Below are 26,865 nucleotides of genomic sequence, written 5' to 3'. Positions count from 1 at the left end.
CCACCATGAAGTGTTCTTAATTTACCCACAGTATGGTGCTATACCCTGCTCTATGTCTCACACACACACACACACGGGCCCCTGCAGCTCACTAGGACTGTATGCTCCTGATCTCCGTGGCCGACGTAAGACATTCAAGCGTGTTAACCTTCGCAAGGCTGCCGGCCCAGACGGCATCTTCAGAGCATTTGCAGACCAGCTGGCTGGAGTGTTTACGGACATATTCAATCTCTCCATATCACAGTCTTTTGTCCCCACTTGCTTCAAGATGTCCACCATTGTTCCTGTACCGAAGAAAGTGAAGGTAACTGAAGTAAATGACTATCGCCCCTTTTCACTCACTTCTGTCATCATGAAATGCTTTGGGAGGCTAGTTAAGAACCATATCGTCTCAGGTAGGCAACAACGCCTCCGTCCCGCTGATCCTCAAAGTGGGGGCCCCACAGGGGTGTATGCTCAGCCTCCTGTACTCACTATTCACCCATGACTGGCTGCGCACATCTCCAACTCAATCATCAAGTTTGCTGTCGACACAACAGTGGTAGGCCTGATTACCAACAACGACGAGACAGCCAACAGGGAGTAGGTGAGAGCCCTAACTTCTCCCTCAAAGTCAACAAAACTAAGGAGCTGATTGTGGACAACAGGAGACAGCAGAGAGCACGCCCCCATCCACATCAACGGGGCCGTGTAGAGGGTCAAAAGCTTCAACTTCCTCGGCGTCCACATCACTGAGGACCTGAAATGGACCCTCGACACTGACACAGTTGTGAAGAAGGAGCAACAGCGTCTTTTTTTAAACCTCTGGACGCTGAAGAAATTTGGCTTGGCCCCTAAGACCCTCAAAAACTTCAACAGATGCACCATTGAGAGCATTCTGTCGCACTGTATCAGCACCTGGTATGGCAACTGCACCGCCCACAACAGCAAGGCTCTCCAGAGGGTGGTGCGGTTAGCCCAATGCATCGCCAACGCATCACCGGGGGCACACTGCCTTTCCTCCAGGATATCTACAGCACCCGGAGTCACAGGAAGGCCAAGAAGATCATCAAGGACCTCAGCCAACCTGAGCCAAGGCCTGTTCAACCTGCTACCATTTAGCACAGTGTTTTCCAACTCCAGTCTTCGAGTAAAAACATTGTTCCCTTTCAGTCAGTCAACTTCAGTACAACATACTATGGGGAGTCGCACTCTTGCGACTTCGGTTGAAGGATCTACAATAACACCTGACAAGAAATCCGTGTGCAGCCATGGTCCTCCACTTCCACAGGTGATAAGTGTGAGGCTTGGATTCATTCCTTAAATTATTCATTACATTACATTAAAGTCATTTAGCAGACGCTCTTATCCAGAGCGACTTACAAAATGGTGCATTCACCTTATGATATCTAGTGGAACAACCACTTTACAATAGTGCATCAAAATATTTTAAGGGGGGGGGGTTAGAAGGATTACTTTATCCTATCCTAGGTATTCCTTAAAGAGGTGGGGTTTCAGGTGTCTCCGGAAGGTGGTGATTGACTCCGCTGTCCTGGCGTCGTGAGGGAGCTTGTTACACCATTGGGGTGCCAGAGCAGCGAACAGTTTTGACTGGGCTGAGCGGGAACTGTGCTTCCTCAGAGGTAGGGGGGCCAGCAGGCCAGTGGTGGATGAACGCAGTGCCCTTGTTTGGGTGTAGGGCCTGATCAGAGCCTGAAGGTATGGAGGTGCCGTTCCCTTCACAGCTCCGTAGGCAATCACCATGGTCTTGTAGCGGATGCGAGCTTCAACTGGAAGCCAGTGGAGAGAGCGGAGGAGCGGGGTGACGTGAGAGAACTTGGTAAGGTTGAACACCAGACGGGCTGCGGCGTTCTGGATGAGTTGTAGGGGTTTAATGGCACAGGCAGGGAGCCCAGCCAACAGCGAGTTGCAGTAATCCAGACGGGAGATGACAAGTGCCTGGATTAGGACCTGCGCCGCTTCCTGTGTGAGGCAGGGTCGTACTCTGCGAATGTTGTAGAGCATGAACCTACAGGATCGGGTCACCGCCTTGATGTTAGTGGAGAACGACAGGGTGTTGTCCAGGATCACGCCAAGGTTATTCCACTATTCACTTCAGTGTGAACGATTCAAACTATTAAAACAAGCAATTTGAAAACGAGACTGGCTTACATTGTGCCAACTAAACTGTCACATAGTGGTAAAGCATGCTCACCCCCTGGACGTTGCATGCTTAACCCCTGAAGGTTGTACTTGTTTCTAATCACAAACAATGTGTTATTCTTCAATTTGCTGGTGCAATGAGTATGATGGCTAAGTTAACTAACAGACGACGATGGCTAAACTGGGTTCGGGGTCGAGATCATGGCCCCAGTCATGCGGTTTCTCTGTAAGATATGATCTATATGTAGTTTGTCTCGTGTAGTTTGTCTGGCTTGGAGCATACTCAGGTGCCCTCGCTCGAACCAGTCAGTGTGCGCATTGCCACGTACTGCGTACAAACTCCCTGGAAAGACGTCTAGCATTCTTGAGGAAGCTTGGAATTACCGATGGCGACTTTCCTTTCCCGGATGCCGATACCTTGGCTGGGACCGAGGTGCAGGAAGCGCTGATGGGTTGGGTGGTCGGAGCAAATGTCTTGTCTGCCTGGGCGTGGGGTATGCGGTGGCTGCCTGCGCCCAACTCAGCTCCTGTGCACTCTGTCGCTGGTTACGGAAGGCTACTCAAATAGAGTGGAAGGCCAGGTTTGGTGGGTACCCCCCGCCGCTTTGGTCAAACATCTCTTGCCTATCTTCCCAGACTTGTTGATGAAGGATCTGGTCCCACCTTGGTGATCCGTTTCTACGTGATCTTTCAAGACCAGGCTAGCTAAATGAGCACTGCATAGTATGCTAGCCAAGTTGGCTAACTCGCAGAGGTGAGCTAGCTATTCCTAGCTATTCCTGCCTCCCCAATGTGGAGTTGCTGGGGTAGCCCTCTTGCTTAGTATACATAGAATTAAGTAGCTTGGTTATTCTAAACGGGCTGCGGTCCAAGAGGCTAGCTTATGCTAAAAAGCTAGTGAAACTTCCAGTGAGTGAAACGTACTAGCTTTCCCGCAGTGTTATGGCAACCTCATTACTATTTTCAGATCCTAGAGTTGGAGGGAGTGAAGGAAACAGGGTGTGCGTGCATCTCTGAAGAAGAAGCAGTCCCCCGAGCACTTGGCTTAGTGTAACCCCCTGAGCGAGGGGCCTTGGCACAGGTATGAGTGACCAGTACGCCCCTACCCAAAAACATTACTGTGACAACAGTGCCACTACATTTGGCAAACAGGGTATTACGTCACCCATTGCCAGAGCCCCCTGTGCCGGTTAAGGGGCCAGGCTTCATCCTGGCTATACAATCTCACGGAAGCACAACTTACAGTACCAGTCAAAAGTTTGGACACACCTTCTTATTCCAGGTTTTTTCTTAATTTTTCTTATATTCTACATTGTAGAATAATAGTGAAGACATCAAAACTATGAAATAACACATATGGAATCATGTAGTAACCAAGAAAGTGTTAAACACAAAGTAGCCACCCTTTGCCTTGATAACAGCTTTGCACACTCTTAGCATTCTCTCAACCAGCTTCATGAGGTAGTCAGCTGGAATGCATTTCACTGAACAGGTGTGCCTTGTTAAAAGTTAATTTGTGGAATTTCTTTCCTTCTTAATGCGTTTGAACCAATCAGTTGTGTTGTGACAAGGTAGGGTTGGTATACAGAAGATAGCCCTATTTGGTAAAAATACCAAGTCCATATTATGGAAAGAACAGCTCAAATAAGCAAAGAGAAATGCATAAACAGCTCAAATAATCAAAGAGAAACGATAGTCCATCAGTACTTTAAGACATAAGACATGGTCAGTCAATCTGGAAAAGTGCAGTCGCAAAAACCATCAAGCGCTATGATGAAACTGGATCTCGTGAGGACCAAATAAATGCTTCACAGAGTTCAAGTAACAGAGACATCTCAACATCAACTGTTCACAGGATACTGGGTGAATCAGGCCTTCATGGTCCAATTGCTGCAAAGAACCCACTACTAAAGGACACCAATAAGAAGAAGAGATTTCCTTGGGCCAAGAAACATGAGCAATGGACATTAGACCAATGGAAATTTGTCTTTTGGTCTGATGAGTCCAAATTTGAGAATTTTGGTTCCAACCGCCATGTCTTTGTGAGACGGAGAGTAGGTGAACGGATGATCTCTGCATGTATGGTTCCCACTGTGAAGCATGGAGGAGGATGTGTGATGGTGTGGGGGTGCTTTGCTGGTGACACTGTCAGTGATTTATTTTGAGTTCAAGGCACACTTAACCAGCATGGCTACCACAGCATTCTGCAGCGATACGCCATCATATCTGGTTTGCGCTTCGTGGGACTATCATTTGTTTTTCAAAAGGACAATGACCCAACACACCTCCAAGCTGTGTAAGTGCTATTTCACAGGTAATCTGCATCAGATGACCTGGCCTCCACAATCACCCGACCTCAACCCAATTGAGATGGTTTGGGATGAGTTGGACCGCAGAGCGAAGGAAAAGCAGCCATCAAGTGCTCAGCATATGTGGGAACTCCTTCAAAACTGTTGGAAAAGCATTCCAGGTGACGCTGGTTGAGAGAATGCCAAGGTGGCTACTTTGAAGAATCTCAAATATAAATTATACTTTTTTGGTTACTACAGTGTTATTCATAGTTTTGATGTCTTCACTACTATTCTACAATGTAGAAAATAGTAAAAATAAAGAAAAACCCTTGAATGACTAGCTATTTCAAAATGTTTGACTGGTAATGTATATACAAAAGTATGTGGACCACGTTTAAATAAGTGGATTTGGTTATTTCAGCCACCGTTGCTGACGGGTATAAAATCTAAAATGTGTGGATTCGGCGATGTCAGCCACACCGAGCACACAGCCATGCAATCTCCATAGACAAACATTACCAGTAAAATGGCTTTACTGACGAGCTTGGTGACTTTCAACGTGGCACCTTCATAGGATGCCACCTTTCCAACAAGTCAGTTCGTTAAATTTCTGTCCTGCTAGAGCTGCTCCGGTGAACTGTAAGTGATGTTACTGTGACGTGGAAATGTCTAGGAGCAACAACGACTCAGCCACAAAGTGATAGGCCACTCAGGTTCACAGAACGAGACCGCCGAGTGCTGAAGTGCGTAGCGCATAAAATTGTCTGTCCTCGGTTGCAACACTGCCTCTAGAAACAACGTCAGCACAATAACTGTTCGTCGGGAGCATCATGAAATGGGTTTCCATGGCCGAGCAGCCGCATACAAGCCTAAGATCACCATGCACAATACCAAGAGTCGGCTGCAGAGGTGTAAAGCTTGCTGCCAGTGGACTCTGGAGCAGTGGAAACGTGTTCTCTGGAGTGATGAATCACACTTACCCATCTGGCAGTCCGATGAATGAATCTGGGTTTGGTGGATCCCAGGAGAAGGCTATCTGCCCCAAAGTATAGTGCCAACTGTACAGTTTGGTGGAGGAGGAATAATGGTCTGGGGCTGTTTTTCATGGTTCGGGCTAGCCCCCTTAGTTCCAGTGAAGGGAAATCTTTACGCTACAGCGTACAATGACATTCTAGACGATTCTGTACCTACAACTTTGTGGCAACAGTTTGGGGAAGGCCCTTTCCTGTTTCAGCATGACAATGCCCCCGTGCACAAAGCGAGGTCCCTACAGAAATGGTTTGTCGAGATCAGTGTGGAAGAACTTGGCTGGCATCCAAAGAGCCCTGACTTCAACCCCATCGAACACCTTTGGGATGAATTGGAATGCCGACTGCGAGCCAGGCCTAATCGCCCAACATCAGTGCCCGACCTCAATAATGCTCATGGCTGAATGGAAGAAAGTCCCAGCAGCAATGTTCCAACATCTAGTGGAAAGCCTTCCCAGAGAATGGAGGCTGTTATAGCATCTGGAGCGGACCAACTCCATATTATGTTCAACGAACAGGTGTACACATACTTTTGGTCATGTAGTGTAGTTAGCAAACCAGCTAGCTATGCGTTCCTGCCTTGTTTACTAGCTAGGTAACTTAGCATCTGACTGCAGGTAACTTTACCCAGAGTAGCTGACGTTAACTGCTAGAGAAAAATAGTTTGCTGACGTTTGCTATCTAGTCACATACTGTAACTAACTAACACGCACATAATGACTAAATAAGAACCAGCAGTAGATAGGTACTGGTAATGTTGTCACATAAGCAAATTGGTGGTTAAAATATCATATTCAAATTCAGTTGTTAAATTGTGCACCCATAAGATTACAAGCCGTTTTCAGTCATATTCTACCAAAGTCAAAACATCTGACAACATGACAAGTTCATTTTGTCTAAAAGACATTCATATTTTGTGGTTATTTCCATGAAGCCACCATAATTTAATCAATAGGCTATGGGCTACTCAATAACATTATTTTCGTTGATCTCATGTTTTCAACGAGCACAGGAAGCTAGCGGTCAGGCTGATTTTCGGCTAAATTTAAACCAAAAAGGACGGACTAAACCTAGCCCATTTGGGATTAGCTATTTTGGGGCGAAATAGCAGCCTGATATCACCCATAATTCGACGTCCATGGACTTCATCTGCTGAGTGGGCTGTTAGTTTAACACAAATAATTGTACATTTTCAATTATAAAACTGAGGATTGTTTATTTATGATGAAAAGTATTGATGATGGGTGAACTGTTGCTTATTGCCTTGTATGCGTGTGCTTACTGTGACTGTCACCCTGATATTGGCTACTTCCCACGCCGTTACCGGACGGTAGTGTATGTCAAGCGGGAGCGAAGGCCACTATGTCCCAGTGTTGATGTTGTAGATCATGGGTAGTGGGTTCGATTCCCGGGACCATCCATATGTAAAATGTATGCACGCATGACTGTAAATCGCTTTGGATAAAAGCGTCTGCTAAATGACTTGCCTAGTTAAAAATAAAAAATAAATGGCATACATTACACTAAATGGCATACATTATGCCCTCCCCATTGAGTAGTAGACTGTATGTATGTATCAAGGTGACATCTAGATGGTTATCAATATTAGTTATTTCTTGTGTATTCAGCTAACCTACCTGAAATAAAATCACGTGTCAGGAAAAAAATTGCCACGCCGGCGACACTACCATGATACCTAGTAGGCAGGAGGCACTTCATTTCGGCAGGCACGACACCGGTCGGCTTATCGACTCGTTGTGCAGCCTAAACAGCCACGCAAAACGGTCTTGAGTGGCAACAATCTGCCCAATTAGCTGATTCGCGTTCCATACACTAACCGCTTTCGACACACCCAGTCGCCCATTTTCGGTCACCATATTGGGCTGCAGCTACCCATACTTGGTTAAGAGTGTTGGGCCAATAACCTAAAGGTTGCTGATTCGAATCCCCGAGCCGACTAAGTGAATAATCTGTTGATCTGCTCTTGAGCAAGGCATTTAACCCTAATTGCTCCTGTAAATTGCTCTCTATAAGAGTGTCAGCTAAATTGCAAAAAAGGTACATCTTGCTCAGTCTATCTTTAAATTGAAGTCAATCTCAATATGACTTGCCAGATACAGACACCCCATTAGAAGAAAAAACTTGAAAACCAAACCAAAAAAAATCTAACTGAACATAATTCATGATGGGTTTTATTTATTTTTTGTTAGTTTTGGAGTCAAAGATACGTTTCAGTATAGCTTTAGCTTTTCAAACGGGGTTGTTTATTTATATTTCAGTTTACTAAATAGTTTTTTCATGATTCGTTTTTGTTTCAGTTTACTATAATAATCTTAGTCCATACTGTCTATACACACCACTGTCTATACACACCACTGTCTATACACACCATATTTCCCGGACTATGACATTGCTAGTTCTGATATTGCTCGTTCTTCTTATTTTTTGTTTGTTTTTAACTTATTCTAATACAATATTTGTGTATTAGAATTGTACTGTTTGTACTGTTTGACACTGTTTGGCACTACTGAAGCTTGAAACATATTTCGCTGCACCTGCTTTAACATCTGCTAATATGTCACGACATTATATAGTGTTTATAAAGTGCTTGTGTCCCAAAGAAAACAAACTCATTCTTCAAGTCAATCAGTGCCATATATAGCCTAACAGGTCACTGTATTTCAGGTGCCTGCATCTATAAAGAAGCTATACAGTGACTAATAATGTATACTTATTTGACTGTATGCTATAGCCTAAATTACTTATTTCTTGGATACAGAGTACAGACAGACAGTAACGATGGGGGTGATGCATGTAAACCAGGAAAGTTAAAGAGGGTAGCCTATATTTAATTGGGAATGGCACGATACACCTGTCCTTGAAGAGAAGATCATAGAAAATATACAAATAAATACGAAAAAATCATGCATTCGTCATTCCAAGAAAGGTGGATGTATTGTCTGCAAACCAGCAGAGCAGACATGGCTTTTAGCTAGAGTATAGCTAATGATGAAATAGCTATATTTTCTGAATTGTGGCTACATTAGAGTTAATAAACTGAAAGCCAAATTGTATAATTTCAAGCAAGACAGAGAGGCAATTTAAAAAGATTTCTCTCCTCTGTTCTTCTTGTGTGATGTCATCAGTGGCAGAACTGTTGTAATTGACTATGTGGGGGTTGATCATTTCGTGCCCTGGTGTAGCCTCCCGTGCTCGAAAGTAGAAGGGAGTAGCATCTTTAACCGAGGCGATCGTGGCTCCCGCGGCCGCGATCGAGTACCGCCAAGCCGGACATCTCACGCCGGAAAATATGGAGGCTGTGGCAGAGGAGCTGCGGGCCGGCTCTCAGATTCCTGTTACTATCGATCAAATAGTTAACGATACACTAGTGGTTACGCTAACCTATCAAGAAAGGAGCTACATGGGGATATTACTCGATTGCAATAAAAAGTAAGTCTCTTATTTTTTCGAATAATTTGATACATTTATCACAAAGTAATTATCTAGCTAACGTTAGCTGGCTAAACTAGCTAGGTAGCTACATGGGCCTTTATACAAAAGACTCCAAGGGGGTTTAGCTAGCTAGTTAGCCAGCTAACGTTAACTATCTGTTTTGCTCACTTTTACAGCCAACATATATGAATAGAATATAAACACGTGTATCATTACTATGAAACTTGGATAAAGCCAAAAACCCCGTGAAAGTAACATGCGGATGGGCATTTCAAGAAAAAGTATGCCTACGTGGGTACCACAGACAGGGGTTAGTTATACATATATTTGTGGGTACCTTCATACCTCATTGTTAGCTTAGCTATCAAGCTAGTTCACTGTTGTCTAGATTTAGACTGGCTACAATGTATCCAACTATGGCAGGCCTTGCTGAAACACCCTTTCTCATATTACACTTTTGTATATGCATTCTTCTAATTCATCGAGCTACCTACATCATGTTTTAATAGCTAGGCCTATGTAAGGTGATGGGCATCACACCATTAATAATTTAGCCGACTTCTGGTGCTTTTACTGTAGGCCTAGGTTGAAACTCAGTCATAGAATTTTACCCTTATAATGATACAATTAAGTATATATTTTTTTTATAAATGATTGACCTGAAACTCTAAGAGATTATACAGCTGTTAAAGATGGCACTCGTTGAGTTACCAAGGAGGTTACAGACACCAGTAAAACTAGGCTATAGGCCTACTTTGTGCTTGACAAAGGGTGCACTAGAGTAGACAATGTTGGCTAGAAATCACATTTAGGCTACCCATTGTTAACACCCTATACATAGGCCTAAGGTATAACATTTTCTTTGAATGATTGGTATTAATATGGGGCATGCAGTGTGTCACACCAGGACTCTAGTCACATGTTCTGGCCTTGTGTTGCACTAGTACAGTGCAGTGAGTGCACCTTAAATATTTTCCTGGGTTTATTTGTTTTTACTCTTAACAGCTTTTCCTGTCAGTAGGTCTACATGTTCATGTGATCGATCACTCCAAATGTCCTGAGATTCACCTTCCCCTGTGGCTTAAACAAAGAACAGTGGTTTGGCATACAGGCCTATTTTGCCTTGTCGTGTCAAAATGTGAGTTCTTCCTTTTTAGGTTCATAAAAATGCATTTCCCTTCATTGTGTCTCTAGTTTCCATGTCGTCTACTTTTTTAGCCGGATCTCTTTATTTGGTTGTGACGTATACAAGATTAAATGGCAAGTGTTTGCGTCATGGCCGGTTAACCAGTATGACCTTGTACACAGCATAGGCCAGGACTGTACCTCCTGTGTCAATCATTGGGCCGGCTGAGATTTTGTTGCTCAATAAGGGCCTTTTTAAAGGTCTTCCCCCAAAGCACAGGAAACAGGCCTCGCCGAGCCGCTTTATTAAAAGGTGCCAATGGCTGCTCATGGGGAAACGCCTTTCGGGCTTCCTAAATGTGCTTTAATTAATATTCTCATAACATACAAGCTCCCAGCAGACACTGATATGAAAACAAGTGAATCCCCTGGCCCTCTTGGTCCCGAGTGATTCATGGGATTGTTTTTGTTCAGTCAGATGGAGTGGAGGGGGGCTTCTGGGTTTCCTGTAGTCTCTTTGTCTGCTGTCTCTGACAGCCGAGCACAGCCATGTTGTTGCTGCTGTCAGCTACCTTTCAAAGGGCTCCTTCGAGGAGCCCGGCTTGGACACGTTACCTCTGCAGGTCCACTGGAATGGAAAGGAACATGTGAATTTACAGGGGAAAAACACTCCAGCTCTTTCAGGTTGTAGCACACGGCTGGAGGGCAGACTATAGGCTAGCTAGACAACGACCTGCTTGCTTGCTGTCTCCCAACCCCCAATCCAGTAGAAAGTGCAATGTTCTAACAAAGGAAAATCTTTATTGATGTTGCCTTTTTTTATAGTATTGAAGTAATTGGGATATGAACTACACTGATTAGGAAAATGGAAGTGGGTTTTGTAAATTAGCGTGTTCACAGCATTAACATCTGTTGTAAGTAGCAATTAGCATCTGTTGTCTGATTTGCGTCTTCTATACAAACTGAAGTGTTGCAACCATAAGGGCTTTCATAAGTGCCCCGACAGGGTCAAAGGAGTGCATCTGTTGCGCATAGATTTTGTTGAGTTAATGTTCTTGAACATGAACTCGATGAGGAGTTGACATTCCTGCTTTATTTCACAATGTGAATGTTGAGCGCAAACAATTTGACTTGATCATGATTGGATGCAAACACTCAGAAGCTACAAAACATACAAAAGTATATATTTTCACTGTTTTCTTATAGGACTGGGCTTTTCTGCCTACCAGATGTCACAACAAAGCCAGTGAAATGCCCTGCATTCAAACCTGGTTGTGAAATCCTTGAAGTACTGACAGAGGAGCCAGTTACTAAACCTCCCAGCCAGGCTTCACATCATAGACCAAAGGATGAAAACACGCTCACTGAAAATGATCCACCAGGTGCCCATCTCCCTGCCCCTCTGCCCACACCAGTGCCTGCCGGGCAGGCTCCATATCCTCCTTATTTTGAAGGCGCTCCCTTCCCTCAGCCCATATGGGTCCGCCACAGCTATGGTCAATGGGTACCTCAGCCACCACCGCGAACAATCAAGAGGAAGAAGAGGCGGACCCGAGAGCCCGGGCAGATGACCATGAGCACCATCAGGCTCCGCCCCCGGCAGGTGTTGTGCGAGAAGTGTAAGAACACGCTGAACAGTGACGAAGACAGTAAAGACGGGATGCCCACCACCAAGACGTCTAGGAAAGAGAACGCGCTATACAGCGACGAGGGGTCCATCAAGTTGGCCAGGAAAGAGGACGCAGACGCCACCAAGGATAACAACAAGAGACGGGAGAATGGCCCCACTGGCTACGACGGCAAGCGGCTCCGGAAGGACAAAAGGGATGACGAACCAAAGTTCCCTGCAGTAGACATCATTCCCCACAGCCCAGTCATTAAGATTTCGTACAGCACTCCGCAAGCCAAGGTTGAGGTCATGAAGATCCCAGCTCGGGTCCACGGCTCCGTCAAGCCCTTCTGCCCCAAGCAGCTGATGCAGAATGGCCTGAGAGACCACCAGGGCAAAGTGCCTGAGCCCACCACCCTAACCCAGACCCAGGAGCAGCGCCACATCCTGGATGCCACCAGGACGGGCCTGACCGTGTCCATTCCCAAACTCAAGCTCCCCAGGCCCCTAACAGCCGGCCTGGACCTCCCGTCCCCAAAGATCCGCGTGACGACCCTGGGGGACGGGGAGGACAGCCTGACGGTGTACGAGGCGGAGCTGGTAGAGGGGTCGAGGAAGAAAGGCCCCAGGGTGCCAGTCCCTGGTCCCCTGCCCCACTCGGAGGACTCTGAGGAGAAGACTCCCATGGAGCTGTGGTCGGGGAGCTCTGGAGAGGAGGCCGACCGAGGCCACAGTGACCTCACGCTGCTCATCAACTTCCGCAAGAGGAAGGCGGACTCCTCCAGCCTGTCCGTGTGCAGCACCGATAGCCTGGACGAATCAAAATCCTTCACCTCAGACGGCACGCCCCCAGAGCTGTGCGACCTGGCTCCAGGAGAGCACATCTCCTCCGTGTCTTCCTCGTCGCTCTCGCGAGACGACAGCAAGACTGTGCCACCACTCACCGTGCGCCTGCACACGCGCAGCATGACCAAGTGTGTGACGGAGGAGGGCCACGCGGTGGCCGTGGGAGACGTGGTGTGGGGGAAGATCCATGGGTTCCCCTGGTGGCCGGCGAGGGTGCTCAGCATCAGCGGCAGCCGCAAAGAGGAGTCCGTTAACTGCGAAGCCCAGTGGCCAGAGGCTAAGGTGGCCTGGTTTGGCTCACCCACTACCTCCCAGCTCTCCGTTGCCAAACTCTCTCCCTTCCGGGAGTTTTTCAGGTCGCGGTTCAACCGCAAGAAGAAAGGGATGTACCGACGAGCCATTGTGGAAGCTGCCAAGGCCGTGGGCCATATGAGCCCCGAGATCACCTCTCTACTCACCTCTCACTGCGAAACGTAGGTGAGTCCACAACACTCAGACAATTTGAGTTTGTTCACTAAATACACAGTAGTCCGGTACCTTGGATTAATGCTACATGCTGGGCAATGCTTTGGGCTCATAAAAATTTTCACGCAGAATACATCCTCTCTTTTTAATGCCTAAATAAGTTGTTGTTCACCTCACCCTTGTATGATAAAATATTCTTAATTGAATGATTTTGGTTGACTGAACCCAGGGACTCAGTCTGCCTACCAATAGTTGTCATAAAACATTAGGCCTGATCATATAGATCGAAAGCACAAGCCCTCGTTCCCTTGGTATTCTTTTGTTGATAGGTCTGTGGAATCAGACCCCATGTAGCCAAGCACCAGGCTGTTCACCTACACCTAGGTTAAATATTGTCTTAGGGTGATATGACACTGCCAGACAGGTCCCAGGGCCACTGTTTGCTTTGGTGAAGGCCCAGTAGTCATGTGAAGGTACACCTGGACTGAACTACGTTCATAATGCACACCAGACTCTTTTGAGAATGCCATTCTTTCCGTAACTCATAAATAGTTTTGCCACGTCAGCTGTCCAGAGATCTGGCTGTGAAGTGTCTGAAATGCATTGTGTTCATTACTTGGGCAGTGGTGTAAAGTACTTAAGTAGTACTTGAAAGTATTTTTACGTTTTTTTTGGGGGGGGGGTGTATCTGTACTTTAGTATTAATATTTTTGACTATTCCACTACATTCCTAAAGAAAATAATGTACTTTTTACTCCTTACATTTTCGACACCCAAAAGTATTCGTTACATTTTGAGTGCTTAGCAGGACACTGCCTCTGTTCTGGCGGACTCACTCAACACAACTGCTTCATTTGTGAATGATGTCTGTGAGTGTTGGCGCGTGCCCCTGGCTATGGGAGAAAAAAGAAAAGAAAAATCGAGACTGGTTTGCTTAATATAAGGATATGATTTATACTTTTACTTTTGATACTTAAGTACATTTAATACCAACTACTTTTACTCAAGTAGTATTTTACTGGGTGACGTTTACTTGAGTCATTTTCTTTTAAGGTATCTTTACTTTTACTCAAGTATGAAAATGGGGTATTTTTTTCCACCACTGCACAAGAGTGACTTCTGAAAAAAGATCTTGTCTTGAGTTCAGTTAGAAATGTTCCATATCTTGAATGGTCAAGTGAGAATCCGTTTTTTCTGTAAACATGCATAACTCTTCCAGTGCAAAGTCTAGGCCTGTAGTTAGAATGTCCCTCCATTGGAAAGCGAACTGCCATTATTTGCCTAATCATTATTTGCTCTCTGTCCCATCTGTCTCTCTCTCTCTGTAGAATCTGAAGACTGAAGAATAGTCTCCTTTCAAAGGCTTTGTGGAAATCTGACTCCCCAGGAGAGCAAGAAAGCGTGTGCAGTTGCTAGGGTCACTATTTATACAGCACCCCCCCCCTCCCACATGGCTGGAGGAAAATGGCCACCCAGGTGGGGTGTTGTTGACTGGATAAGGGAGCAAGAAATGCCAGTTTGAGGCATCTCATGGACTATAAGGAACAATTCTTCAATAATTTTTATTTTTAACCATATCAGTAGAAACTGAATAGCAACACACTACAAATCAGAATGTATTTATTATCTGTAACCATTTATTATCCATAACGATTTAAGTTTACCTTTCTACAATTCCTTAAGATCTCCATACTGCTGCTTTTGTGAACGTCCTCTCGAACCGATTGGTCGTGAAGTGGTTCAACGACAACCAGTCAGAGGGCCTCGTCAGGTCTGTTCAGTCCCAGTGCCATCCTCATTGGAAGCCCACCCACTTTTTTTTTCTTCTCTCGAACAGACCAGGAAATGTATATCTGCATTTCTGGTGAAAAGTCTTACACTAAGTTCCTTACTTTCCAAATATGAGAATGTGAAACTGTCCCATCCAGAGATAGTACTGTAGTTTCTTCTATTATACAGTGATTCATCCTTGTAGCCTTCTTCAGCAGTGCTAGTTGGATATGTCGACGTAATGTTATTTATACTTTTCTTTTCAAATTTGTCTCTTCCATTTTGGTTTGAATACCTTTAGAAGTGTGGTATGTATTGGTCGTTGTTGAGAGATCCCAAAGTTCATTTCTACTCACTTTCATTATTTAATGTGTCATGTAAAGAAAAAGCACTTTATCTGTACCTTGGTGGCCTGCTGTAAGCTCATTGTCCTTTCACTAACTAGAGTTACAGCACTGCCAGGCAGCGGGAGTTTATATCAAGGTTGACTATTCATGGCCTTGGAGAATACTTTTTTAAAATTTATTTAACTTTTGGGTCACCAGAGATTGAACCTTTTTCACGGGCGGTTGTGTACACTGTATTCTTGCATTTTTGTCTCGGGTGTGTATTTGTACATTCTTTCAACTCAACCCAGTTCCATCAAATGTTTCCACTGGAGAAGATTGTCAAACCCTATCCATCAATTAAAGCTTTATATTCACCTGAAAATGCTGTAAGAATACTGTGAATTCAACTCTTTGAGTGTGCTGGTGAAGGGTGGGGGAGATAGGTGGCTACTCTGTATGCTCAATACTGGTTGCAGATTGCAGTCCGGAGAGGGAGAGACTGCAGGATCAACCTTTATTGACCTTGGAGTTGAAAGCAGCACTGTTGGAAAGTAGGGGGAAGGGAGGGACCGCAGGAACCATGGGTTGTTCAGTAGGCACTGAACAGAAGAAAACGGGCAAGGACTACCTGGACTTGTCCAATAGAAATCGTTTATTTTAGTTTTCTGTTGCAAGCCCTAATGAACGCTACCCAGAGCTCCTGTCGCATTTGTGTTCCATTTTGAGTCCCTTTGGTTTTGATTGACTCTTTAGGAAGAATGGGGAAGGAGAGTTCCTAGCTCCCCCTTTCACCTGGTTTATGATTAAGATGGAAGCAGATGTCAGGAAATTCCTGTATTTGATGAGCTACATGGCTGTCTGCTGTTGCCCACATTGGTCAATGTTATTGGCTATTTTCAGTTTATTTTTAAATTTTTTTTTTTTTTACATGTACATAAAATAAAATATACAGGCAATATGTGCGCTGGCTGGTTTGTGTATATTTCAATGTACTTCTATTAATTTTGACTGACTTGATGTAGTTTAGCTCTCACTGGTGTGTCCGCACCATTACTGTGATACATGTCTGGTCTAGCCAGGTTTACCTTTATGTAACTTTATGCAACCATTCACCACCTCGCTTAACTCAGTGAAGTGAAGTGCTGTCTGTTACCTAGTGTAACTCAACTACCTGTCCTCCACTAGCCACACTGGTCATATGATAGCCATCCTCTCCTTATTATCAGTGATTTGCTACCAGCTGACTTTGTAAATGGTGGAACTGTTCAACTCTCTTGCTTTTTCATGCTTTTCAATAGAAAACTAACTACTAATCAAATTGAAATCTAAACTCTCATCCATCCTAAAAAAAAAAGTCAAACTTCTACCTCGCTGCTCCCAATTTAACCCCTGCTTGCAATTCACTGAGTTGATATTAGTGTGGTGCTGTGTTGCTCCACTTTCCCCAGCCTCCTGGATGGCTCTCATTCATTTGAAGTCATGTCAGTGTTGATTTATTTGACCCCTGCCTGCTGTGCGTTGGGCTGTCATGAGCCGCCAGAACAGCTTCAATGTGCATTGGCATAGATCCTACATGTGTCTAGAACACTATTGGAGGGATGCGACACCATTCTTCCATGAGAAAGTCCATAATTTGGTGTTTTGTTGATGGTGGAAAACACTGAGGCGCCACTCCAGAATCTCCCAAATGTGTTCAATTGGGTTGAGATCTGGTGACTGAGACAGTCATGGCATATGGTTTACATCGTTTTCATGCTCATCAAACAATTGAACACTCGTGCCCTGTGGATAGAAATGATTCATTATAGGTTGAAGGTGATCACTCAAAATGGCTGTGTATTGGTGTTACTTGCCCTCTAAGGGGTTGAGTGGACCTACAGTACCAGTCCACAAAGTTTGGACACCAACTCATTCAAGGGTTTTTCTTTTGACTATTTTTCGACATTGTAGAATAATAGTGAAGACATCACAACTATGAAATAACACACATGGAATCATGTAGTAACCAAAAAAGTGTTAATCAAATCAAAATGTATTTTATATTTGAGATTCTTCGAAGTAGCCACCCTTTGCCCTGATGACAGCTTTGCACCCTCTTGGCATTCTATCAACCAGCTTCATGAGGTAATTACCTGGAATGCATTTAAATTAACAGGTGTGCCTTGTAAATAAGTAATTTGTGGAATTTCTTTCCTTCTTAATGCGTTTGAACCAAACAGTTGTGTTGTGACAAGGTAGGGGGGTATACAGAAGATAGCCCTATTTGGTAAAAGACTACGTCCATATTATGGCAAGAACAACTCAAATAAGCAAAGAGAAACGACAGTCCATCATTATTTTAAGACATCCGGAAAATTTCACTAACTTTCAAAGTTGCACATACACAAAAGTGCAGAAGCAAAAATCAATGCGCTATGATGAAACTGGCAGACGACCAAGAGTTACCTCTGCTGCAGAGGATACGTTTATTAGAGTCACCAGTCTCATTAATTGCAGCCCAAATAAATGCTTCAGAGTTAAAGTACCAGACACATCTCAACATCAACTGTTCAGATGAGATTGCGTGAATCAGGCCTTCATGGTTGAATTGCTGACAAAAAACACTACTAAAGGAACAATAATAAAAAGAGACTTGCTTGGGCCAAGAAACATGAGCAATGGACATTAGACTGGTGGAAATGTATCCTTTGGTCTGTAGTCCAAATTGGAGATTTTTGGTTCTGACCCCCATGTCTTTGTGAGATGCAGAGTAGGTGAACGGATGATCTCTGCATGTGTAGTTCCCACCGTGAAGCATGGAGGAGGAGGTGTGGGGGTGCTTTGCTGGTGACACTGTCAATGATTTATTTCGAATTCAGGGCACACTTAACAAGCATGGCTACCACAGCATTCTACAGCAATACGCCATCCCATCTGGTATGCACTTAGTGGGACTATCATTTGTTTTTCGACATGACAATGACCCAACACACCTCCAGGCTGTGTAAGGGCTATTCGACCAAGAAGGAGAGTGATGGAGTGCTGCATCAAATGACCTGGCCTCCACAATCACTCGACCTCAACCCAATTGAGATGGTTTGGCCAACAAGTGCTCAGCATGTGGGACCTCCTTCAAGACTGTTGGAAAAGCATTCCAGGTGACGCTGGTTGAGAGAATGCCAAGAGTGTGCAAAGCTGTCATCAAAGGAAAGAGTGACTACTTTGAAGAATATAAAATATAAAATCGATTTTGATTTGTTTAACACTTTTTTTTGGTTAATACATGATTCCATGTGTGTTATTTCATAGTTTTGATGTCTTCACTATTATTCTACAATGTAGAAAATAGTAAAAATAAAGAAAAACCCTTGAATGAGTAGGTGTGTTCAAACCTTTGACTGGTACTGTAAATCATGCCAAGGAAATGCACGAGCTGCCAGAATCCTCATTTACACATTTTACATTTACATTTTTGTCAATTAGTCATTTTAGACTTGCCTAGTTAAAGGTTAAATAAAATAAATAACTTTAGCAGACGCTCTTATACAGAGCGACTTACAGTCATGAGTGCATTCATTTTTCATACTCGTGTTTCCATTATTTTGGCAGTTACCTGTATGTCATTATTGCATAACCAGGAGGACAGCAGCACGCCGGCCCAATCCAGTGTTAGGTAACCCCCCTCCCATCTCCAAATCAGATCATCTTACCAGGAACTTCAGAAAGCTCAGCCCACCCCTCCCATACCCCTGACTTCTCTCAAACTACTGACCTGCTTTTCTCACTGTTGCCAGAGATTTCATAGCTCTCATTCCAGGCTGTTTCCTTTGGCCCTAAACTTGTCCAAATATGATGCTGACCATCATGGTCAGAGCTGCGCTTGGCTCAGTGTTTGTTTCCTAGCATCCATTCTACCCCCAGACCCCATTCAAACGCAAGTGAGGGGAAGGAATGCAGGCTTGCAGCATTTTCGAAACCCTGCGTTGAGAGAGAGTATGGTTGCACCATTGGTTCCAAGAATCTGTATCTTTATACTAGGTTGTGCACAGAGGGCCACACAACTTAAACAAAGAGACAGTATTAGGAGCCTAGCATAATGATGGTAATGGGGAAAGGAGAAAAGGTATGTTCCACAGATGTCCAGTGAAGTGTAGCCTACATTCGTCACAATCTCCCTAGCAGCCTACATTCCTGCTTCGATTTACTTTAGTGCAGTGGCCATTTTGTAACAAGCACCAAAGATTGTCTGTTACATTGACAATATAGTCAAGTGACCGCTCTAACAATAGAAATACATGTCCTCAAAGATATAGAGAAGGCGGGAGGAGGCGTGATCAGGTGGGACCATTCTAGCCAATGGAAAGGCAGATACGCGCGTGAACAACAGGCGAAAGAGATATATTGAGGACTCATATTTTTATCTGTGCAATTATAGTGTCTGTGAAAGCATGGTCAGCGCCATTGAGGCTATCTCCATTTTAAAGTAGAACCTTTTCTTCTTAATTGGCTGATTACTCCCAACTCATAGGAATCCCCACCCAGTTGACTACTTTAAAATGGTGAAGGGCAATGTCCATGCTAAAATGGGTTATAGCCATGATGAGTCCTCTATCTATCTCTGAAAACAGGCACAACTCCAATAGTTTTTTGTTGCAAAGTTGCCGAAATGCCATTTGCGTCCACTTATATCAATCAATCAATCAAATGTATTTTTAAAGCCCTTCTTACATCAGCTGATGTCACAAAGTGCTGTACAGAAAACCAGCCTAAAACCCCAAACAGCAAGCAATGCAAATGTAGAAGCACGGTGGCTAGGAAAAACTCCCTAGAAAGGCCAGAACCAAGGAAGAAACCTAGAGAGGAACCAGGCTATGAGGGGTGGCCAGTATTCTTCTGGCTGTGCCGGGTGGAGATTATAACAGAACATGGCCAAGATGTTCAAATGTTCATAGATGACCAGCAGGGTCAAATAATAATCATCACAATGGTTGTCGAGGGTGCAACAGGTCAGCACCTCAGGAGTAAATGTCAGTTTGCTTTTCATAGCCGATCATTCAGAGTATCTCTACTACTCCTGCTGTCTCTAGAGAGTTGAAAACAGCAGGTCTGGGACAGGTAACACGTCTGGTGAACAGGTCAGTGTTCCATAGCCGCAGGCAGAACAGTTGAAACTGGAGCAGCAGCACGGCCAGGTGGACTGGGGACAGCAAGGAGTCATCAGGCCAGGTAGTCCTGAGGCATGTCCTAGGGCCCAGGTCCTCCGAAAGAAAGAAAGAAAGAAAGAAAGAAAGAAAGAAAGAAAGAAAGAAAGAAAGAAAGAAAGAAAGAAAGAAAAGAGAGAGAGCATACTTAAATTCACACAGGACACCGGATAAGACAGGAGAAATACTCCAGATATAACAGACTGACCCTAGCCCCCGACACAAACTACTGCAGCATAAATACTGGAGGCTGAGACAGGAGGGGTTGGGAGACACCGTGGCCCCATCCAACGATACCCCTGGACAGGGCCAAACAGGCAGGATATAACCCCACCCACTTTGCCAAAGCACAGCCCCCACACCACTAGAGGGATATCTTCAACCACCAATTTACCATCCTGAGACAAGGCCGAGTATAGCCCACAAAGATCTCCGCCACGGCACAACCCAAGGGGGGGCGCCAACCCGGACAGGAAGATCACGTCAGTGACTCAACCCACTCAAGTGACGCACCCCTCCTAGGGACGGCATGGAAGAGCACCAGTAAGCCAGTGACTCAGCCCCTGTAATAGGGTTAGAGGCAGAAAATCCCAGTGGATAGAGGGGAACCGGCCAAGCAGAGACAGCAAGGGCGGTTCGTTGCTCCAGTGCCTTTCCGTTCACCTTCACACTCCTGGGCCAGACTACACTCATTCATAGGACCTACTGAAGAGACGAGTCTTCAGTAAAGACTTAAATGTTGAGACCGAGTCTGCGTCTCTCTTATATCAGTGCATTCATAACAACCTAACCATTACAAAACGTATATACTTTTATATAAGTCTTACGTAGCATTAGCAATAAAAAATGTTGTTGACCAAATTCGACCCTGTCATTGACCTCAATACAAAAATTCCTCACTTCGTGAGCTTATTTTCGTGTACAGATTTTGGGCTGAGTAAAACCTCTTGCTTTGCTTCTTCCTCTCTTACAGCACTCATTTCAGAACCACCTCTGTTACCATAACCATATTCCAGTAGAGATGGATAGGATACTGAATTCCTATGTCTCAGCCAGAGGGTCTCTCCCTCCCTCTTGGTCTCTCTGCTGGTGCCCAGCCTAGTGGGACATCACAGTGGGCTTCATCGCTGCTGAGTGGGCCCCAACCATCTGCTCATGTAGAAAGGAGAGGGGAAACAGGGTAATTGTGATTAAATCAGAGAAGCCTGGTGGGAGGAGCTATAGGAGGACAGGTTCATTGTAATGGCTTAAATGGAATCAATGGAATGGTATCAAACACTTCAAACAGATGGAAACAATGTGTTAGCCTGTTATGGCTAGGGGGCAGTATTTTCACGGCCGGATAAAAAACGTACCCGATTTAATCTGATTATTACTCCTGCCCAGAAACTAGAATATGCATATAATTATTAGTTTTGGATAGAAAACACTCCAAAGTTTCTAAAACTGTTTGAATGGTGTCTGAGTATAACAGAACTCATTTGGCAGGCTCAAACCTGAGAAGATTCCATGCAGGAAGTGCCCTGTCTGACAATTTCTTGCCCTTCTTGATTATCTCTATCCAATACAGGGGATCTCTGCTGTTACGTGACACTTCCTACGGCTCCCGTGGGCTCTCAGAAGGCGGCAAAAAGCTGAATCGTGGCTTTGCAGGCTCTGGCTGAAAAACATTAGCGCGTTTGGATAGTGGCTACTCACAGTACTGTGAGACTCAGGCTCGTGCACGAGTTGACTCCATGTTTTATCTTTGAACGAAAACCACCACTCCCGGTCGGAATATTATCGCTTTTTTACGAGAAAAATGGCATAAAAATTGATTTTAAACAGCGGTTGACATGCTTCGAAGTACGGTAATGGAATATTTAGAAATGTTTTGTCACGAAATGCGTCGTGCGCGTGACCCTTCGTCACCCTTGGATAGTGTCTTGAACGCACGAACAAAACGCCGCTATTTGGATATAACAATGGATTATTTTGAACCAAACCAACATTTGTTATTGAAGTAGCAGTCCTGGGAGTGCATTCTGACGAAGAACACCAAAGGTAATCAAACTTTTCTAATAGTAAATCTGACTTTGGTGAGTGCTAAACTTGCTGGGTGTCTAAATAGCTAGCCCTGTGATGCCGGGCTATGTACTCAGAATATTGCAAAATGTGCTTTCACCGAAAAGCTATTTTAAAATCGGACACCTCGATTGCACAAAGGAGTTCTGTATCTATAATTCTTAAAATAATTGTTATGTTTTTTGTGAACGTTTATCGTGAGTAATTTAGTAAATTCACCGGAAGTGTTCGGTGGGAATGCTAGTTCTGAATGTCACATGCTAATGTAAAAAGCAGTTTTTTGATATAAATATGAACTTGATTGAACAAAACATGCATGTATTGTATAACATAATGTCCTAGGGTTGTCATCTGATGAAGATCATCAAAGGTTAGTGCAGCATTTAGCTGTGGTTTTGTTTTTTGTGACATTATATGCTAGCTTGAAAAATGGGTGTCTGATTATTTCTGGCTGGGTACTCTGCTGACATAATCTAATGTTTTGCTTTCGCTGTAAAGCCTTTTTGAAATCGGACAGTGTGGTTAGATAAAGGAGAGTCTTGTCTTTAAAATGCTGTAAAATAGTCATATGTTTGAAAAATTGAAGTTTTTGTATTTTTGAGGAATTTGTAATTCTACGTGATTTTAGATATTAGCAGAATCTTTTTTAATACCACACAAATTACCGAAGTTACAGGCTAAGAATGGACAGAGATTCTCCAATGCCAAATCAGTGTGTCTTGTTTGCAACGAAACTGTCCCTGTTTGCACATCATTTAATCTGAGACATCATTGGGAATATGTACTTTCAAAACTTAGGCCTACCTTTCCACCCCAGACATAATAGGCCTACTGATGCAGGAAAATGTAAGCTTTAACTGCTGGCTACTCTTCTTCCGTGGCATAACCCAACGAGAGGTCACAAGTGTTTCCCTAAAAGCTGTCTGGGTTTAAACATCTTCTATTGTACAGACAGTGAATAGCTTAATCAATTGATAGTGACAGAATTACTTCCCAAGCAAAGTCCATTTTTGTCTCCTTGGCTATAGAAGGTTGTATCTCAGCCTCTGAATGTCATAGAAACAAAACAATATCACGTCTTTAAATGGGTATTTTAAAGCTTGTTTCTAGCATCAAGCATCGTGGACCAACTTGCTGTTATAGATTGCTTTATATGATTTTATCCGTTTTCTTTGTTCTTCAGAATCTTAAACTAACGAGGGGTAGGCCTGTGCTTTTTGCCATTTTCTTTAATAAAAAGTAGGCCTATGGTGTACCCTCTCATACTCCCTCAATTCGAGTCTTGGTTTTAATTTAACAGCCCTTCACTGACAAAGAGGTAGGCTATTTAAAGAATGCATTGTGGGTGGAAGAATTGACAGAAAGATCTATGGATATATCAGACTATAGCCTAATTTCATCTGTCAAACAGGTAGGCCTACCTCATTTTTTAAAGGAAATAAGCTCAACACAAAGCCCTCTTGTTGTTAGTAAAGTCTAACTAAAATTAGTTTTCCTGCTCTAAATTGCCTACTTTCAGCACCATAAGCTGTCCATTGATTGTGTCACGGCTGCTGCTTCAAATTTCAGCACCACACTGTAAATTACTCGAATCAGGCGTATTGTGAGGTCAATAACTCTGATAAATAGGCCTACATCATGGGCCAGAAACATATTGTTTTTAATCAAATAAATGATAGTAGGCTAGCAGCAAGCTATCAAAGTTGACCTCCAGTCCTCATCTTCACACTCTTTTTCTAAAACTGAACATAACACAGGCTGTAGGCTAGTCCACACGCAAGACAGTGAATTGTTTTGGACTAGTCCTAATCTAAATGTATTTTAAGAAGAAGCCTTTGACTCTCCTCCTGAACTGCCTCGGTAGGCTTAGACAGCACAGCCATTGGTTAGGCAGCACAAAAAAGTTCAGCAAGGGCCCGATCCCGATTTAAGATCCAGATTTAAGAATTTATGCCTGTCCTTTTCAGTCATGTAACGCGCTCTGCAGGTGTGGCTACCTTGTGCGCTCGGAATAAATGTCATTCAACTGCTGAAAACCCTCCCACTTGCTGTCCAACATTTCTCATGGAGTTTTCATTCAATGGGGTTTTCAGTACATTTATCTTAAGCCATCCCTTTAAATATGGTGCACCTTAAATTAGAATTTTGTCCACATACTGAATAAAATACAGAAAACAGGGTCAGAATATAGAGATCAATTAAAGAAAGCCATATATGCATCTTCGTCTCCGTTTCAGCACCAACTGGTAGATTTAAAAATACTCTGATCTTGTAGATTATTTAGGCACATTTTGGGGTTTGGCCAGACAAAATTGATTCACTGTTTAACGGATTTTCCCCCCAGAAAAGTGAGGCGAGTGAGAGAAAAAAACGAACAAATAAATACAAACATTAAGTGGATAAGGAATAACAGCACATTACCACATTGTCCTAGGCACTGTGCATGCTCTAGGCCTAATTCTTAAAAATAATGCATTTGTTACAATGTTATTATGACTATGAGAAATTAAACCCAATAGGAAGTATAACTTGTGACAGTTTCTTTATTCATGATTGAAAAAAATGCCTGATAAAAATCAAGAACAGCTTCACAAGACACCATAACTAAAGTTGGTCGTGTGCCGTAGATCACATACTGGGTGTCAACAAACATTGGTGATTCAACCTGTAGAATTGTCTGGAAATGAAAATGATGGCCAGTGTTCTGTAGTCCGAGGCAATAGCACAATCACCTGCTGCTTTTTACTGTTCAACAGTCTCTAGGGTGTTCATTTATTTGTAAGATTTATTGGAGCTCTCGTAATGAACTGCTTCCCTTCTTGCTTACACACCTGGGCACGTTGGCCTGACATGTTGGAATTGTTGTTTGAGCCTCACCACCTCTTCCCCCTCAAGAACATCTGGTCATCCACAATGGACACACATCTGGGAATGACACTGCGATTGCTGAGTAATACTGCGTCTCCACTTGCGTTCCACAGGGTAGCCCCTTGAAAGCAACTATCGGCTCGTGATATGGGATTGTCTTCTTGGAAAATCTCTGAACCACATGTAAACATGTTCTCACCCCGAATGCGTTGGACTGCTTTCTGTTCTTCTTTAGACAGCTTGCTATTGGCATACAAGCACCTTGGTTTCTCACATTCAACACAGTTGAAGGTTGCTCTCACCTTTGCACTGACCATGGCAGCACTCCTCTTTACATTTTCTATATTTGGAGTCAGAGAAGGCCTATCCTTGTCAGTGGTGTCCAAGCTGTACACATCATATGTCTGGTATTCCCGTCTGTCTGCTGTAAATGTTGAATAAGGCACAAACCTTAACTTCTTAAATTGTTCTTCTGGCAAGCGTGGAGGATTCATTAAGCAGTACCAGCATGGATCTTCTCCCTTGCATTTCTTGATCTGTACCATCTATTGTGACATCTTGGAATGTACTGTTCCTTGTCAAGGTCTTTTCTGCTGAGGTCATGCATTATGTCAACTTCTGGATCAATGATGTTGAATTGTTGTGCAATATTGGCAATTTCTTCCTGTGTTGCAGGCTAATGTACTTCTATGGGGGTTCCTTTCCACTTCAGATGCTCAAACCGGTGTCACGCCCTGACCTGAGAGAGCCTTTTTTATGTCTGTATTTTGGTTTGGTCAGGGTGTGATTTGGGTGGGCATTCTATGTCCTTTTTTCTATGCTTTGTGTCACGTAGAGTAGGCCAGAAGGCTAAACTGGAAAACCTAACCTCTATAAAAAATAAAAAGATGGCGGAGCCGCAAAAGTTCTTCTGTGCAACGGTGTTTATTTACATAGTGATTCCGGAACAAAACAACAGTACTGCCATCAAACGTATACCTTATGGGACAGCTTAAAAACAAAGCTGCCCCACCCACAGCTCAATCCAAAATGCCCCTCCATGAACTGAAAGAGAGGCTCCTTTTGTAGGGGTAGCCCCTCCCCTCAGAACAATTAACACTAATTAATTAAGCAATTACCTATTCAACATACAGTTTCCATTTATCTAAACATACCAAAATATATACATTGCAACACGTTTATGAAACAACATCACAATATAACATTTACAAAATTACATCACTACTGACAGTGTCTTCCAATATGCCCGTTTACATTAATGAGCCATTCCGGACAGGCACTACAAAGTAAGCCCAATTCCCTTAGCTCGGGTCCTTATCCAGCATACCTGGAAGCTACAGAGATGGAGAGAGAGAGGAACAGAACAAACAACCGTGCTCATCCATAACATCGATAAGTATACTAAATATTGCTTATATTAAATATGAACACCTGTCTTTATTTCTTTATACCCTAACTGGTTACTGAAGTAAGTGTGAAATGTATGTACTAAGATAGAGACGTTAACTTGTGTGTCGACCCACATTGTTAACTTATCTGATAACGGAGCAGGGAGGAGTGATGAATGTGTGCGTGCGTTAAAGTACCAAATGCTGCCCGCGTCAGTGACGGACTTCTACGTCACATTACCTTCCTCCTCTCCTGAAGCGACCAGGTTCGGGAGTCTGGATAGGTAGTCTGCCGTGACATTTTCTT

The 26,865-nt window shown here is 43.8% G+C and overlaps 1 protein-coding gene across 3 annotated transcripts; it reads left to right on the top strand.

The window, feature by feature from the left end:
* The first annotated feature begins 8,553 nt into the window (after positions 1 to 8,553).
* LOC106605046 (PWWP domain-containing protein 2B) lies at positions 8,554 to 16,020 on the top strand. Of its 3 annotated transcripts, none has more exons than XM_014200295.2 (3): positions 8,554 to 8,911; positions 11,246 to 12,967; positions 14,288 to 16,020. In XM_014200295.2, exons 1-3 carry the CDS (start codon positions 8,772 to 8,774, stop codon positions 14,292 to 14,294), a joined length of 1,869 nt encoding a protein of 622 aa, XP_014055770.1. In that variant the 5' UTR covers positions 8,554 to 8,771; the 3' UTR covers positions 14,295 to 16,020. The 3 variants fall into 3 exon arrangements, with proteins under 3 accessions (XP_014055770.1, XP_014055778.1, XP_014055787.1); XM_014200303.2 differs by having other exon boundaries at positions 8,556 to 8,911; positions 11,246 to 12,971; XM_014200312.2 differs by lacking the exon at positions 8,554 to 8,911 and adding an exon at positions 8,941 to 10,052.
* The last annotated feature ends 10,845 nt before the right edge of the window (positions 16,021 to 26,865 follow it).

The sequence above is a fragment of the Salmo salar genome, chromosome ssa01 (assembly GCF_905237065.1).
Source record: "Salmo salar chromosome ssa01, Ssal_v3.1, whole genome shotgun sequence".
Classification (NCBI taxonomy): Eukaryota; Metazoa; Chordata; class Actinopteri; order Salmoniformes; family Salmonidae; genus Salmo; species Salmo salar.
The sequence above is the reverse complement of the archived record's forward strand: the minus strand, read 5'-3'. Positions and strand labels throughout refer to the sequence as shown.